The 15,620-nt window shown below is 39.5% G+C and overlaps 2 protein-coding genes across 2 annotated transcripts; one reads left to right on the top strand and one right to left on the bottom strand.

Moving 5' to 3' along the window:
- The first annotated feature begins 2,885 nt into the window (after window positions 1-2,885).
- On the top strand, window positions 2,886-8,415 carry TMEM263 (transmembrane protein 263). Its single transcript, XM_009979904.2, has 2 exons — window positions 2,886-2,955; window positions 8,129-8,415. Exons 1-2 carry the CDS (start codon window positions 2,892-2,894, stop codon window positions 8,413-8,415), a joined length of 351 nt encoding a protein of 116 aa, XP_009978206.1. The 5' UTR covers window positions 2,886-2,891.
- A 5,078-nt stretch (window positions 8,416-13,493) lies between these two features.
- Window positions 13,494-14,706, bottom strand: MTERF2 (mitochondrial transcription termination factor 2). The gene has a single exon (XM_009979905.2). It carries the CDS (start codon window positions 14,697-14,699, stop codon window positions 13,494-13,496), a length of 1,206 nt encoding a protein of 401 aa, XP_009978207.2. The 5' UTR covers window positions 14,700-14,706.
- Window positions 14,707-15,620: the final 914 nt, after the last annotated feature.

Genomic DNA, 15,620 nt, shown 5'->3' with positions numbered 1-15,620 from the left:
AGCAGGTTACCAGTATGTGAGCTGTAGAAGATAGACCACTGTGGTCCATGTAGTTGTAAGAGAGTGAAATACTTCTGTGGTTAAATCATTGCATGTGGGTGATATGTTGTGTAATATTCCTGTCTACCTTTTAAAAAGTAGCTTGTGGTCAAGAATTACATAAAGTTGAGGTTATAGAAGAGGTAGCAGGGGAGGGAATGCCTAATCTTATGGCTTTTTTTATGTGATGCTGTGATTTTTATACACTTCTTTTTTTTTTAATACTTTTATCACTAAACTAGAAACTCTGCTGTGAAACTCCCCTGCAAAGACATTGCTTTGCTCATTTAGCTTTGCAGGAACTGCATGCAAATCATAGAATCATAGAATCTGACGGTGTCCTAAACTAGATTAGAGAGGTATGAAAATGTCTTTTACCTGCGCTGTTTGCCAGTCTTACTCCCTTTCCATTGGATAGGTCTTGTCTTAATTAAATACTTGTATGATGCCTGGCACAACAGATCCTTGGTACTTACGGCAGCTGTATCTGCTGTCAGTACTGCTGTGTCCAACACCTTCTTAGTAGCAGAAAATACTAAAACTTGTGTGGAGCCTTGTGACACTTTCTACTGTCCTGCCATGTTTAAAACTGGTGACTTACTCCAGCTGCCTTCTAAACTCGTTGATAATCCCTGACAGTGTTTTGTCTTTCCTTGTAAGATTAAATAACTTTTCTGAGCCTCTTATGAGGGATTGTTGACAGAAACCTTTTGGAAGCTCAATCAGTCTGTTTCATCTGTGTTTTTTTGGGGAGTTCCATGCTGGCTAGATAGAAATATATTAGCAGAGATAGTTCTTTATAAAAATTGGTCTGTCTCTGGCTTAACTCATTTGTGTCTTCCGTGAGTCTGCTTTAAAACTGTTTTGGTCACTTTTTTCCCCTTTATTTGAAGTAAGGCTTGCTAGGTTGTGACTTTTATTTTACTTTTTTCAGGACCTTCCCTAATGCAGTGAAGAAACTCCTAAATTCCTGATAGACTAATCATCTTAATGAACAAAATAGCCATATGTTAAGTAGAAAGATAGTTGCTTTGTCTTCGTACAGGTATTTTGATCAAGTAACATCAGGCCTGTCAGTTTCTTACAGCATCTGCCTTCTCTTTCTTATAGTGCTTGATATTTTTGTTTTAAGTTGGAAAAAAGCAACAACCTACATGTAACCACTTAGTGAGAACGAAATCTTTGTATTTCTTCCAGCTTGCATTAGATGAATGCAAAGAAGACATGTAGTACCTGAATCCAGTACTTTCTCGGAATCTGATTGCCCTTGATTGCTCCTTGGGATCGGTTGGGCGCTTTTTTTTTCCCCCGTTTTTTTTCTTGACTTACTGACCTGTGATTAAATAGAATAAAAAGGAATTCTGTAATTGAAACTTTTTCAAATAACCTCTTAGCCCTCATGTATTTAGTCATCCATCTTGATGTGTTGCTACTCACTTTCCTATTTCTTAGCTTCCACATTTGTGTTTCTGGCTTTTGAGAGGTGCAGGGTTTTTTTTCTTGCTTTCCTGTTCAGCTTCTTGTGTAAAGGTACCTGTGTTTTCTGAGTCGTGCACTCATACCCTTAGTGCTGATTGCGAGGGCTCTTTAATATCCAATTTAGGCTTGCTTTGCATCCAGAGATCTGTTGTTTAGCATGTGGGTGCTGGTTTTTACTGTGATGTTTTGACTTGTTAATTTTACTGTGAGGGTTTTAGCTGTTGTTTTCCAGCTCAGCCTTCCCACCCTCAAATTCTGTTTCTGCCTCCTCATCCCTCCTTCAGATCTCAGCCACTGCTTTCTCACCCAAATGAGGTACAGAGAGATCTGTGCACAGCAAGAGAGGCTGGAATTATTTTTCTGGTGGTCAGTAACTCCTGGAAGAAATTAAATTATTTAAAGGCTTGTGCAGGGAGCAGGGAACTAAGAGGTCACTGGCAGGAAGATAGGCGGATGCTCAGTGGTATAAGGCAACTTGTTTTTCTTTCTCCTTTTCCTGATCTCAGTGCCTGCTGAGGAGGGAAAGATAGATTGGGAGGAGGTGAGACTTAACAATGAGGCACACTTTGGCGGAAGAAAGCAGGAGGGGAAACCTGGACTAGGTACTGCTTTCTTCCCCTCCGAAGCGAAAATGCAGTAAGCAGAGCTGCTGATTTGAGCTTTCTCTTGTGCTTCCCCTCACTGTCAGGGACTGCTGCTCTACAACTGCTCTAGGAAACAGTTTTTGGTGTAAAGAAATCTTTCTGAAATGTTTTTATTGGACAGTTTGTGTAGAGTTAAAACAGTCTAGTTCTGCTGCTATCACCACACTGTGCGTGCAATACTGCTACAACATAAATGGAGTGGTTTTGTTACAATTCTTCCATCTTGTTTTCATGGCATTTATTCAAATTCTGCTGCAAGGACTTGTTTCTTTAAACTACTGCTTTCCATGTACTAGCAGGTCTTACAGGCATGCTGCTGTTTTTTCTAGTGCTCGCCACCTTTAGGTCACCAGGGTTTTCTTTTTTAGTACTTAAACATGAGCTATTGTATGGCAGTGGCTGTTTTATTTTCATACTGGTTTTCTTCCTGATTACTTTTTAGGTTTGAGATGCACTTGGTGTGGGGTGGCAGCTTCCACCAAGCCTGCTGACCTGGTGGAGGGCTCCTTTTTGAAGAGTTGAGTCTGGTTGAAGAATGCAAAAGCGTAGTCCGATAATAAAACCAGCAGCAGTTTGGCAGGAGCTGCTATCTTATCTAGTAATGAAAAAGAAGTTCCTTTTGTTTAAGTTCCGTGGAACTTAAACGACATGAATTTTGGATTCATGGATTACATTTATGCTTTACCAGAACAGATGTACAGCGTATGTGAATTTCTTTTTTAGGCAATAATGAATCAAACGGACAAAAATCAACAGGAAGGCCCATCATACCTTCATGATGAACCACCAGAAGGTATGTATTAGTTTTCATAGTATGAAGTAAATTCACAGAAATTCATCAGAAGTTCAGTTCTCTCTTAAAAAAAAAAAAAATCTTTAAGCTGAACACCTTAACTTTCATTTAAGTAACAGTAAGCTAGCCAACCCTGAGATGAGATGGGCCTGGATTGTTGTTCACTTCTGCATTGTCCTGGTTAAAATACGGCCACCGAATATAACTCAGTAAACAACTGTAGTGATAAATTACAGAGAAGATGGGCAGATACTGAAGGACATAATTTGCAGATTAGTTTCCAGAGATGTGAATTGGTCCAATAAGTATCTATTTCTGCTGTTCATTATGTGAAATGGAAAGAGCCCAGCTTCACTTTTAGACACCTTGCTGAGTTCATAGTGCTTGTGACTTGTAAACAAGATGGGGTTTAAAAATATATGGAACTTGATTGCTACTTTTGGAGACCCTTTTCCATCATACAATTAACTGTGGTTCTAGCTGTTGACTTAATCTCATGGTTTCCTAAAAACAAACAAATGAACACTTGACTTCATTAATGAATGCAGTGGCATCTCCGTCTCCTGAACCAAATGAATCTTAAATTGGTTATTAGATCTGCAGAGGAAACGCAGTTGCAAATGAGTAGAGTTCCCTCTGGGCTGTGGAACGGCGGGACTATGAAGAGTCCTGTTTGCATAATGTGTCTGGAAGCATACTAGATCAGAAGCCGTTCTTGGCATATAGGTTCTCTCTGTTCTGTCTTCTCTTGCTTTAAGACCAAATGTGTTGGATGTATAAGTTGGTGAGTCTTGATTCCTCTCATTTCATTGCTCTTCAATTTATAATGGCCCTTTAAAGCTCTGTTTATTTGTTGGCTTGGGTTTTTTTCTCATCTTTTATATGTTGTGTAACTGAACACTTTACTTCACTTGAGCAATAGTGTTATCCACTAACTGTAGCAGAAGGGGTTCAAGTGGAATAGCTCACTTTATCCTTCACAACTGTTAGACAGGAAGCAGAAGTACAAGATGATGAGAGGAAAGGGAGAAATAGATTTTCATGGCACTGTAGCTCTTAAGCTCTGCTATACTTGAACTTGTTATGGTATTGTTGTGAGGACAAAAATCTTTCTTTTTAAGCTCTTACAGAGCTGTCAAGATCCCAGAAGCGTTTCTGAAAGCAAATGCCAGGTTGGAAACTATGTCCTAATGTATGTTACTTTCAAGTCTAATTTTTAAGGTGCTTTCCCGCCCCCCCGCCTTAAAGATTTAATTGTGTTTTATATATGTTAAACCTCACATATAGAAGTTGAACAGTGATCTGACTGGTAAATTACAAATGATTCTTCCTTGAGGAAGGCAGTGAAACAAGTGGGCATTTTTGTATCTTCCTAGAATATTCAGTAGGTTGTCCAGATTCAGAGAGTAAGATCAACACAAGGTATTGCAAGGTTTTGTTTAAAATTTGTGACAAATTAAGACTTATTTTCTTCTGCATGGTAGCTTCTGCAGTATGACAATAACCAATTTGAATATGAAGTCTATATAGATGGAGAAAGTCAGTGTAGTTAGAGGGAGTAGAATGAAATACAGCTCGTCTTAATGGAAACTCCGTCTTTGAAGAGGTTTTTTCCTTTTGGTTCTGTTTCACGTGCACTCTTCAAGCCTCATGAGTTCAGTTAAAATGTTGGAATACCCTTGAACATCCCTGTTTTAAATGTCATGCACAGCCTTCATATGCGATATACTTACACCATTGTAGAAAGATGGCCAAATGTGGATGGAAGGCTACCAGTTCAGTGTTGGCAAGAAGATGGTCTCTCTGAACATGCTGCCAAAAAAAATCCTTAGAGGAAAGGCTCAAATTCAAAACCAATTTGCTGTTTTTCGTAAAGATATAAATAGTTCCAACTTGTCCAAATAGCACTTGACAAGCTTGGTGCCCAAAGGCTTTGAAGAAATGCATACGTAGAAGAAGCTTTTGTGCTCAGGCTTTCTATGAGTAGTGCTATTCTAATGCTTTATTTTCTCTTTTGCAAGTGGTGCCAACCTTTGCAACCTGTGTTCATTCAAACTCTTGTTCACTGTTGGACTCTTTTCAGCAGGAAGCTGGCTGAAAGGTAGCATGGCAGAGCCAACCCATGAACAGGGAACTTGTGTCATTTTCTCCCTACATTTAGGAATGATCTGTTTTATCACCTTTGTCATACTGGTTAGAAACAAGGAGACCAGGAACATGTATCCTGGAATAGAAATCAATTGGCAATAAAACCTCTTTGCAGCTGCAGGAGTTCACTAGATCTAAGGGACAATGCAAACAGGAATGAAATGGGAATGTCAGCCATCACCAGAAGTTATTAATACACCAAGTCACAGTCAGTATTTACACTTGTGAAATAAAGTAGATGTTGTCAAAGGATTTGCTACTGAAATAATGTCAGGAGAAGCATGTCAAGGTTACTTTAGTTTGTTTGTTTCTCTCTGGATTTTTGTTTGTCGTTTTGTTTTTTTTGAAGTTAGCTACGATGGGTCCTTTCTCGCTAACATAAGGTCTGATTTACTGAAATCAACTCTTAAAATCCAATGTGGTAAGACTTTACTCTCATTCACCCTACTGATGGCGATCTGGTTAGGTGGAAGTGAAGGACTTTCTGACCAAGTTTTTTACAGGGTATGTAAGTCTGGTCACAAGAATCCTCTAATGAATAATAACTAGACAGTGGATTTTATACCCGGCTCTATATACTCCTCTCTGAGTGTGATTCTTTAAAGGCTTTCTGTAAATAAATAAAAACTCTGATCTCTGTGTGCTTGTGTTGGCAATGTGTTTTTGCTGGAGTTGTCCAGGTTGAAAGCTACTGGCCTGGAATGAACCAGGAAGGGTATTACTTGGCTTTAAGTAAAAGACTGTAATTTATGTTTCTATTTTCCGTGACGCTTTCTGTTACCTGTATCAATTTCTTAAATAAAAGAGACTAGTGTAAGCTGGAAGTGTTTTTAGTATTTTTTGCTCCCTTGAGCTGCCCTGTTCCTCTTTATGCTTTTTTTCCCCCCTTTGTCAAGCTTGTAAGAAATTCTCTCATTTAGATGGTATCTTTTGTTTGAATTATTCTGGGCACACGCATAGGAAATACAAACTTCACACATTTTTAATGAATTGTGAGCGCTGGGTCAGTCCTGGCACTATCACAAACTCATTGGAGGTGCATGGGGAGTTGTTCACCCTTGTTTTCATCTTGTAGTAGATGAGTGCTAGGAGGTGACTCGTGGAAACTCCTCTGAATGCAAGTTGTCAGCAGTCAGGGCACTGGAGGCAGAGACCTGTTCTGCTGGTTCTCCTAAGGCCTGTCACAGTGTGGAGTGAATGTGTTGACAGGGGCTGGATATAGGTCTCTGGTGGATCTAGATCTGATTTTTCTTTTCTCCTGCCTCTCTAGACTCATCCTCTTCTAAGCATGTTCTTTCTGCTTCTGACTCGCTCACCTCTTTCTTTCATGTTTGTTTTTTTCCTCTAGCACTGCCTACTGTGGTCGCACTGGTTCTTTATTGGTTTTCTTTAAGAAAGGGAAACATGTCTGTTTAATACTATATATTATCTACAGGTAGCTAGAAAATACAAAACACTGGAATTCTTACCCTACTTGTGTTAAATGGCTGTCTCTTGCGTGGTTCTCTCTGACTTTAAGAAAGTGTTTGGGGTTGGTGAGGAACTGGCAAGACGGGAGCTGAAAAAACGCTTACCTGTACCACATTGTTGTGAAGACCAGGTTCACACTGAAATTTGTGAAATTGGGGTATTGAATTCACAGATTTTTCAAGGCTCACATTGAAAATACCTTGCAGACAAACGTGTCAGGGCTACTGGTTTATAGGTGCAGTGGGTGTTACTTTCTGGTGTGCTTAAATACAACAGTGACGTACTGTTTCATCTTCCTGTTTCTTCTTTGAGGATTAGATGATGCTTATGCAGTAGTGGGGCATGGAGTCATCTCAATTCCCTTTAGAGGCAAGGCGTACGTATCTCTTCAGGATTTTGAAGCCTACGTTTAGAAATAGGAAGTAATTACTAAATTATTGGAAGGCCAAATGGCTAATTCTGGGAGTCCTTCTATTACTCTAATAGTTTCTGTTATTTTAAGGCTATGTAATTGTACTATAAATATGGATCAGGAGTTTGTTTATACAGCATATAGCAAGAAACTGTGCAAAGTGCAGGTTAAACTTAACAAGAAAAAAACATATTTACATGGTCAATAAAGTGCAGAAATCCTATGGTTCAAGATTTGGTTTTGTGCATCATATTGGGATTTCTGTTGAAAGCCTGTATCTCTTGCTATTGTTAATGCCTTTGGGGACCACTTTTGGTATTTAATGAAATTATTTAGCCATTGGACTCTCCCCCTCCCTATGCAAAGGCCTTTTCGGAAGAAAATTAAATTTGTGTACATGACAAAAATAGTGATACAGTGAAGAGCTGGTATCAGTTTTGTCCTTCTCATGCTTCTTTGACTCCTCTGTTTGCTCTCTTGTTTGTGACCTTCTTTCCCTCTTTCCTGACCTCTGCACACAACCCTTGAAAACATATCTTCAAAACAGTAATTATTAAGGAAAGAAACAACTTTGTCTCAATGACCTCTTTCCAAAGAACAGCTTTTTTTTTTTTTTCAGTAAACCTTGGGCTCTGCTTACCCAGGAAACTTTTTTCAGGCCTTCCTTAGAGATTTGAACAGCAAGGTAGTGCTGCTGCTTTTTTGGGGTGTGAGTGAACTCTGAATATTAGGATGGGGAGGGAACAGGAGGGTTTCTCCCTGCTCTGTTAATGAAGTCCAGAAATGAGGCTAACTTGGCCATGAGACTTTCTGGAGTCTGGGAAAGTGGTGGTACACACAGAGAGAGGACAGAAGTTTATCATGTAAGACCGTCTTAGAGCTTTGTGCCTGATATTTGTAGACTCCGTATTGACTTGTGTTTTAGAAAACAGCATTGAGGTATGTCTCACTGCAGCAAAGTGTCTTTTCTTATTTGGAACGATCGTATTGTATGAGCAGCCAAGAAAAGCAGCCTGCAAGGTAAGCATATGCTGTGTGCAATGGCTGTTAGGCTGGCAGAGGAAATAGTTACCAATAGCTTTTCTTTTGAAAATGCTTTAATCATAGCACCGTGATTGACTCGATTGTTATTTCCTCCCTTAGATGCATTAAAAGACCACCCGCAGCAGCAGCCTGGAATGCTTTCTCGTGTGACTGGTGGCCTCTTCAGCGTCACGAAGGGAGCTGTTGGTGCCACAATTGGAGGTGTTGCTTGGATTGGAGGGAAGAGCTTGGAAATTACCAAAACAGCGGTCACATCTGTGCCTTCAATGGGAGTGGGGCTAGTCAAAGGAAGTGTTTCTGCTGTGGCTGGAGGTGTTACAGCTGTAGGATCTGCTGTTGCAAGTAAAGTGCCTTTAACAGGAAAGAAAAAGGATAAGTCTGACTAAAACCAAAACTGAGACATACTTGATTGTCCAGAATTACATCAGTGGCATTAAAATCTGCTAAGATTTGGACTGTGAGAAGCCATGTGTCTTAGACACTTTATCTTCTAAAGAGCTGTGCAAGTAACATGATTTCATCTGAAAAGGACAGAAGAAGCTTGGCTAGCACAGAGTATGAAGATTTATTAGAGCCTAGATTGAAGCTTTGTATCTGGTGAAATGTTACACTTGATAACTATAGAAGTGAGTAAGTGTGTCTGAAGGGATAATACATATTTGAATATTCATTTACTGTAAGTCTCTTGCAGTTTTGGGCTAAAATGTGAACATAGAAACTTGGTAATCTCTGCCATGCTGTCAGTATGACGAGATGCCGTTTACTGTTCTCGGTGGTTTTCACATCTTCCTGCTAAGGATCCTTCAGCTGTGAAACAGCATTGTTGGACATATCCAAATAGTTTCAGCTATGAAACTGTATTTGCAGGCAGCCTGTAAACTATCAGTGACTGGATTCTGCCAGTGCGGACTGGAGCAAATAGAACTGGAGGCACGCAGAAATTGGAAATAAGAGTGGGAGATGGAAGTGAGAAAGTTTGGTAACATGGTAGAAGGGATCATAAAGAGGAAACTAACTTAATGCCTTATTAGAAAAAATACATTTCAGTGTCGTTTACAGAACGAGCTTTAGACTCTCTTTATGAATCCTGATACCTGAAACTTAGTCATTTTTACTGAAAACAAGATTGCTCCATCTCAGGTGTATTTAATAATATGCATCTATCTCCTGCAAGTGAAAACTTGCTTCTAATAAACTTCTTATAGACACTAGAAAAAATGATGGCTTAATGGAAACTGGGCTGATGTTTGTGGTCATCTAGCATAACTGTCTGACTTGAAAGAAATTCCTTTGTGTAGTTGGAAACCACTGAAGAATTAGCAACGCTGTTGTCTCAACTCCATGATGCGCCAGGTTAGCTTCTTGTTCTGTTTAAGGAAATACAAGGAATTTTTCACTACATCTTTCTCTCATACATTGCATTTTGATTTTTGAGTAAAATGCAATACTTTTATTTAAAACAAACCAAAAAAGGTAGATGAGGCCTTAAGAAACAAACCAACGAAAAAGTAAATTGTATACTGACAGATTTCAAACGTTGACACACCTCAGGTGGGAACATCTGTAGTTCCTCTGCAGCATGTGAGGCAAAATGCACTTGTAATGACACAGCTTGAGGTTGCCTTAAGATAGAAGCTGTTGGTGATTTTTTTTTTTTCTTTTTTTCTTTTTTGTGTACTGACTTTGCAAACAAGTAACCTCTCTGGAAGCCCATAGAAGGCTGTGAATGTTGTATATGCAGTATTTTCTAAAAACTTCTCTTCCTACAGAGAACTTCTAAGCATGTAAGCTTACTTTTTCAGTGGCTATGGTTGTACAAGAAGGATATATAGGGAGACTTTTTAGAAATTAAAAAAAAAAAAATCAAAACATATCACTTGTCTAAAACTTAGTGGTATATTCATGGGTGTTTAAAGTATACTGTGGGTAAATTATGGTACAGTAATCACCTCATCTCTCTGAGCCAGGGGTACTTCAGCTGCAGTCTGGAACAACTTTATTTGATATTGGTAATTGTTGTATATGTTGGTAGTATGGTAATCGTAAGCATGGGGATTTGGGGCGGCGGGGAGAGCAAAACCCCAACAAATGAAATTATCTGCTCCTCTTGTTAGATACACCAGCTGATTAGCTCCCATCTGCTGCAAGGGTGTGGTGAGGTAAGTTTATGCAACAAATGGGAGACTTCTATAGTCAAAAGCTAATCGCATAGAATATAGTGTAGCTTAAGGATACTAGTTAGCTTTAGAAATGAGCTAGCTTGGGTATCAGAGGCAATCTAGCTCCAGCAAATGTAGTATGGTCTGCTCCCCTGTGTTTACGATGTACAAGTATGCCCAGAGAGCTATAAGAATCACCTGTTCGGAGCATACTGGTATTTGTGACACTCGACCAAACCCTTCCTAATCATTTTCTGCAAACATAAACGTTGAACTGGTCATACCCCTTTTTTGTGACATTCTCTAATTTTTATACTATGAAACTTGCTGCAAAATAAGTGCGGTCTGAGAAAAGCCATGTTAGATCTGTAGAGCTGCCAACACTTCATTATGTTTTGTCCTTCACATATCCTATAGTCATTACTTCTGAACCTTGTAACTGAAACACCTTAACGTGGCGTATGGTTTTAGTTTTTGAAAAGAGCTTTGTCTTATATCCTGCATATTTCTATTCACTTAGGAAACTTGCTTCGTCTTAAAAACTTGTTCGGATTCTGTCCTGGCACTTGCGAAACATTAAATTGTTGCTGTTTCAGACATTTGAAAGCTTCCTTAGTTAATTTGTGGAGAAAGGCATACTTGGGTATAAATCTTCCCACAGTATCATGCCCCAGAGTGTCTTTTATCTGCATGTAAATAGCGCCAACCAGCTTGTAACAAAAACTATAACTTCACTGTGTAGGCTGTACATAGACACAACACAAAATCCCTTGTACTATTTTTTTTTTTTCCTGGAAACTGAGGCTTGGGGATATCCACTTTTAAGATTGCAGTGAGCTCAATGGAATACGCAACTGAAATTTTCAGGGAGAGTGGGGTGGTTGTTGTGTTTTGGGGTTGTTTTTGTGGTGGTTTTATTTTACTCTACTTTTCCCAGTCCCTATTTCAAAAGGGGGAACGTTTATGAAGACTACTTGTATGCCTGACTGCTCACTATGTAATAAAAGGCAGGTCTACAGGCTTTCATGTGCCAGATTTAAACAGTACAAACTGGTTCACATTCGCTGTGAGTAACAGCAAGAGAGGAGGAAGTGATTTTTAGCAATAGAATGTTTTGGTAATTGGGAGCTTCCCTGAGGCTTTATTATAAATGAATCCTGTGAAGAAGAGAGGAACATGTCCCAGGCATGAAGGACTGAATGAATTTTGATCTGCTGGTAGAGAAAAGGAGTCTTTCTGCTTATGCTTTTGTGTTGAAAGGGGAGGAGGAGAAATTGAAACATTCAGAATGGAAAATGAGTTTGTGGTAACTCAGGCTGTGATCCAATTAAGGAAGTATGTCACGGAATTTTCTGTTTTGTCCATTTCTACTAGAAATATTGTTAAGTGATCGGAATAAGCTGTTTCAGGAACTTTAAAAGCAGAAACCTGTAGAACTGGTAGAACAATGTTTTCCCTGAAAATTTAGTTTCATGTCTTGGTTTTCTTTTCGTCCTAAACCACCGATAGTTCTGTGGTTCAGCATTACAGATTGTATTATGAATAGCTTCAGAGAGCTGAAATGCCCCCTTGTGTCTGAGGGGAAGGATGCTTTTGAATTCAGATAATACCGTGGTCTGCTTCATAGCTGAGTACTGAAGGACAGTCAGAAAGTGACACAGGCAAGTTCCTATGAATTTTTAATGTGGCTGTCTTCCCAGTTTACTCTTAGAAAACGAGAAAGTGTTTTAAAGAGTCAGCAAAGAAATGGCTTAGTAAGACAGCCTGACTTTTATAGTGCTAGTGATACATGCCCCTTCAATTCTCACTGCTGTCACACATGTGCTCTTACAAGAGGTGGTTTTTACCCCCACAAGCTGCTGTCATGTCCACACTTGCCTGAATGGTGGTGAGTTGAAGACCTTCAGCTGTTGAGATCTTGGCACTGCTCTAGCCAGATGTTTCTAGCCCTTTCCAAGCTCACAGTGGATAACATGGCAGGCTATATAAAATCATCATCTTGCAGCCCACCCTCTAAACAAGTTATTCAATACCAGCTTTCCTCAGCAATTCAAAACTTCTCTTAAAGAAAAGGAACCTTGGACCTGCTGCCAAAATGTCCATTAAAAATTACCTCAAAGAATGGCCTGGGGAGAGGGGGGTGTAACTGTTTTTTCTCCTGCTGTCAAGAGGGAATGTGTGTGGAACAGCTGCTTAGGAAAGTCTTCATGAGGAAAAAAAATCACTGATGATCCTAATTCTATTGAGATGACCGTCAATGATGCTACTATTTTATGTTATCGTTCACAGCCCATAAATGAAAATAAATAAAATCCCCTGAGAACTTAAACACTGTCAGATAGTTACTATTTTGAAAGCCAGCACTTGTCAACAATTGCCATACGGTGATATCTGAGCAGCAGTATCACCCATATATTTAGAAACTGTGGCAGCTGTTTGCAAATCTGGTAGGCATTTTTAATCACCAGTGGTTTACAGACTGCAGTTTTATTACACCCGATAGAAAAGCAGAAATTTTTGCTTTCTTCTACAATCATTTGAGACTCACTTAAGTCTCTCCCTAACTTTTCTCTCCCGGAGCCTTGCTAGAAAAGATGAAATTAAGAACCAGCAATAGCAATAAAGGTATTTCCTCCTGCCCTAAACCTTTTGCAGAAGTAAATTTTGAAGTCACAGAAATGTGAAGGAGGTTGTCCTGTAGTTTGTTTGCATTATGGTTTGTACACAAACATATTAAGGCCTCACTGTAGTGGTCACTAAATAAAAAAAAAAAAAAAATAGTATGTCCTGCCCCTGTTCTCAGACTGCAGTCTAGCTAGGCACTCCCATCCAAGTCTGCTCCAGGTCAGGATCTGGGAGCTAGAGCTACTTATTTCAGCAGTAAGGAATGGAACTTCAAAAGAGTCTCCAAAAGTCAGTGAACCAGTGGGTTGATGAGCACTGAAGGAGAGTTATTTGAAAAATAACCTCCTCTCCTCATTCTCAGATAAAGATTGTGCTAATCACTGCCACAGGCTGGACTGTGCAGTGACAGCTGAAAATTCAAAGCTGTTAATGCCCTCCCTGTTAGATAAGGAAATGTAACAGAATGAAAAACACATGCTAAGAGGCAGCTTTCATAACCAGGTTCTATGATGTTATTTGAAAGCATTAGAAAGCTACCCTTGTATAATGAAATTGTGCATAAGACCCAGTCCAGGACAAAGTACAGTGTAAGACTACACTCTGGTTAAGATTGCTTTTGTTTCAGAACCAAGATCTCTTTGATAATTTTCTTTTATTTAATTTAAAGTACAGCATTCAAATTAATCTTCAATGTTTATAGGAGCAACAGGATTAAAAATTGGTCTCTCCTTCTTTGATTGTATCTTACCATAATTGACTTCAAAATCTTTTTTAGTACCATTCAAGTTTTCTAGAGTTCCACTCTTTACATCATATCCCAAAGCAGAGAGTTTTTTAATTCGGTACTGAACAATTTGCGTTGTCAACTCCAGCACCATCGGTGTCTCTCTAATCTGCGTTACAGAAATTCCTTCCTTCAGTAGTCCTTCAAATCTTTCTTCCAAAACTGGAACAGAATAGTAGAGAAGGGCTGGGCATTTCAGCACTAGCTGTTTTAATTCTTGATCACTGCACTTAAAGACATTTTTGGAGAAGAGCATACTCTTCTGCATAGTAGCAGGAGTAAGCTGAAAAATGAAACCCTTAAGTTTGGACAGCAGCTGTAGAACTTCATGGTCAGTGAAATCATTCTTCTGGAGAAATTCCAAGTTCTCCTGGATTGCGGTGGAAGTGTTTAATAAAATAAATGGATTTTGGCTCAATAGCTTCAGTATCCAGATCTTCATATTTGCATCAGAACCTCCTAAACTTAAGTAATTACTTTGTAATGTCTCTATCATGTCTTTGTTTTTCTCCACAGGATTGTAGAAAATACTGGGTGCACTTGTCAAGAACCTGGTGATTATATTATTCTTAAGTCCCAACTCTTGAAAAAACAGTATGTTTGCCTTCTGGTTCTCATGATAGTCTGTAGTAAAAAAAGACTCCGGAAATTGCTCTATTAGCTTAATCAACTGTTTTTTGTTCTGGCATACGCATTGCCATAGAGCTCTTTGAGAGTTTATCTCTGCAGGGGTATGGAGAATTGCCTCTGGGCAGCGTTCTAAAATGTTGGCTACAGCAGTCTCATCCGCTCCCATTTCTTGTAAGATATCGGCAATTTCTTTAACATAGGCCACATCCTGGAGAAGGACCCATTCCTTTAGTCTGCGTATTTTCTTAATGTCAACTGACAATCTGTAGAGACTCTCAATGGTTTTTTTATTTTCCTCTCCTAATTTTGTATCAGTTGTGTAAGTGGAATGTATTGGGAAGCTTCTGTTTGTTGTTTCAGTCCATACTGATGGAAAATTCAATCCTGGATTGCAGTACTGAGATCTTGCCAACAGAAGAGTAAATGTATCTTTTGCACTGTGAGAAACTCCCCTCAACATGGTGGAATGCATAGAGAACAGCAACTACAAGAAAACACATTTAAGGCACAAATTAAACCCTGTAATGTTCCCAGAGACACTGATATTTAGAATGAGCTGGCATAAGAAATTACTCTCAACAGTGCCTTTTGTTACTAGCACAGAATTCAGCTTTCACGCAAAAGGGAGAGGGGGGTGGAGAAAGAAACTTGAAAGATTAATGTTCTGAGGGATGCCTCACAGGAACAAAAACACGCAGATACAACAGACCTGACGTGGGGGCGGCACTCTGTCCATATAAATGCTTGCAGTCATACAAGAACCAAACTGCCAGCCGCTTCCTGCAGCTAACGTTATTCTATTACAGCTCACTCGCGCTATCTTAGAAGACCGTTTCATGCAATTTAATTTGACAGGAATTCTACTAAATGAATTTTTAAAAACGCAAGCTTAAGTATCTTTCTTAACTGTTCTGAATGCATTTGCTTAACTTCTCAATCATTGTTTGGAGTGTGACTTGTTCGTTTTATGTCAGACTCCCCTGGTGCTCCTTCTGTAGCAGTTCATAGTCTAACTGCGTTGTGAAATCATTCTTCTTGTAACCAAGGAAAAAAGTCATCAAAACCTTTTATGTATGTATTTTTCACTAGCTGAGTCTGTTAAGTGGTTTCTGAATAAGCACACTGGTATTTTGGGGGAGGAATTAAGTACACCGTGACATCTTCAGGTCTTCACTTGCCTTTTCTAGCACCTACTTTGCTACAGCTGCCCTTTGCACTGACGCCCTATTTCTGTCTCCAGGTCACTTCTGTCATTGCCAGCCACCCCTAGCAGGGAAAGAGTCCTCGTGCACCCTGTGGAACAGATGCGTGGCTGTGCTGGGGTCAGCATAGCAAACATGGAGTGAGTTGTTGCAGGTAGCCCCATGCCCCACTTCTGCTCACACTGACTGCC

The sequence above is a fragment of the Tauraco erythrolophus genome, chromosome 4 (genome assembly GCF_009769465.1).
Source record: "Tauraco erythrolophus isolate bTauEry1 chromosome 4, bTauEry1.pri, whole genome shotgun sequence".
In the NCBI taxonomy this organism is placed as follows: domain Eukaryota; kingdom Metazoa; phylum Chordata; class Aves; order Musophagiformes; family Musophagidae; genus Tauraco; species Tauraco erythrolophus.
This window is presented reverse-complemented; position numbering and strand designations above follow the sequence as displayed.

Coding starts and splice junctions, on each gene's coding strand:
- MTERF2 (XM_009979905.2), bottom strand. CDS start 14,699: ATGCATTCCACCATGTTGAGGGGAGTTTCTCACAGTGCAAAAGATACA.
- TMEM263 (XM_009979904.2), top strand. CDS start 2,892: ATGAATCAAACGGACAAAAATCAACAGGAAGGCCCATCATACCTTCAT. Junction 2,956..8,128: donor TCATGATGAACCACCAGAAG/GTATGTATTAGT, acceptor TTCCTCCCTTAG/ATGCATTAAAAGACCACCCG.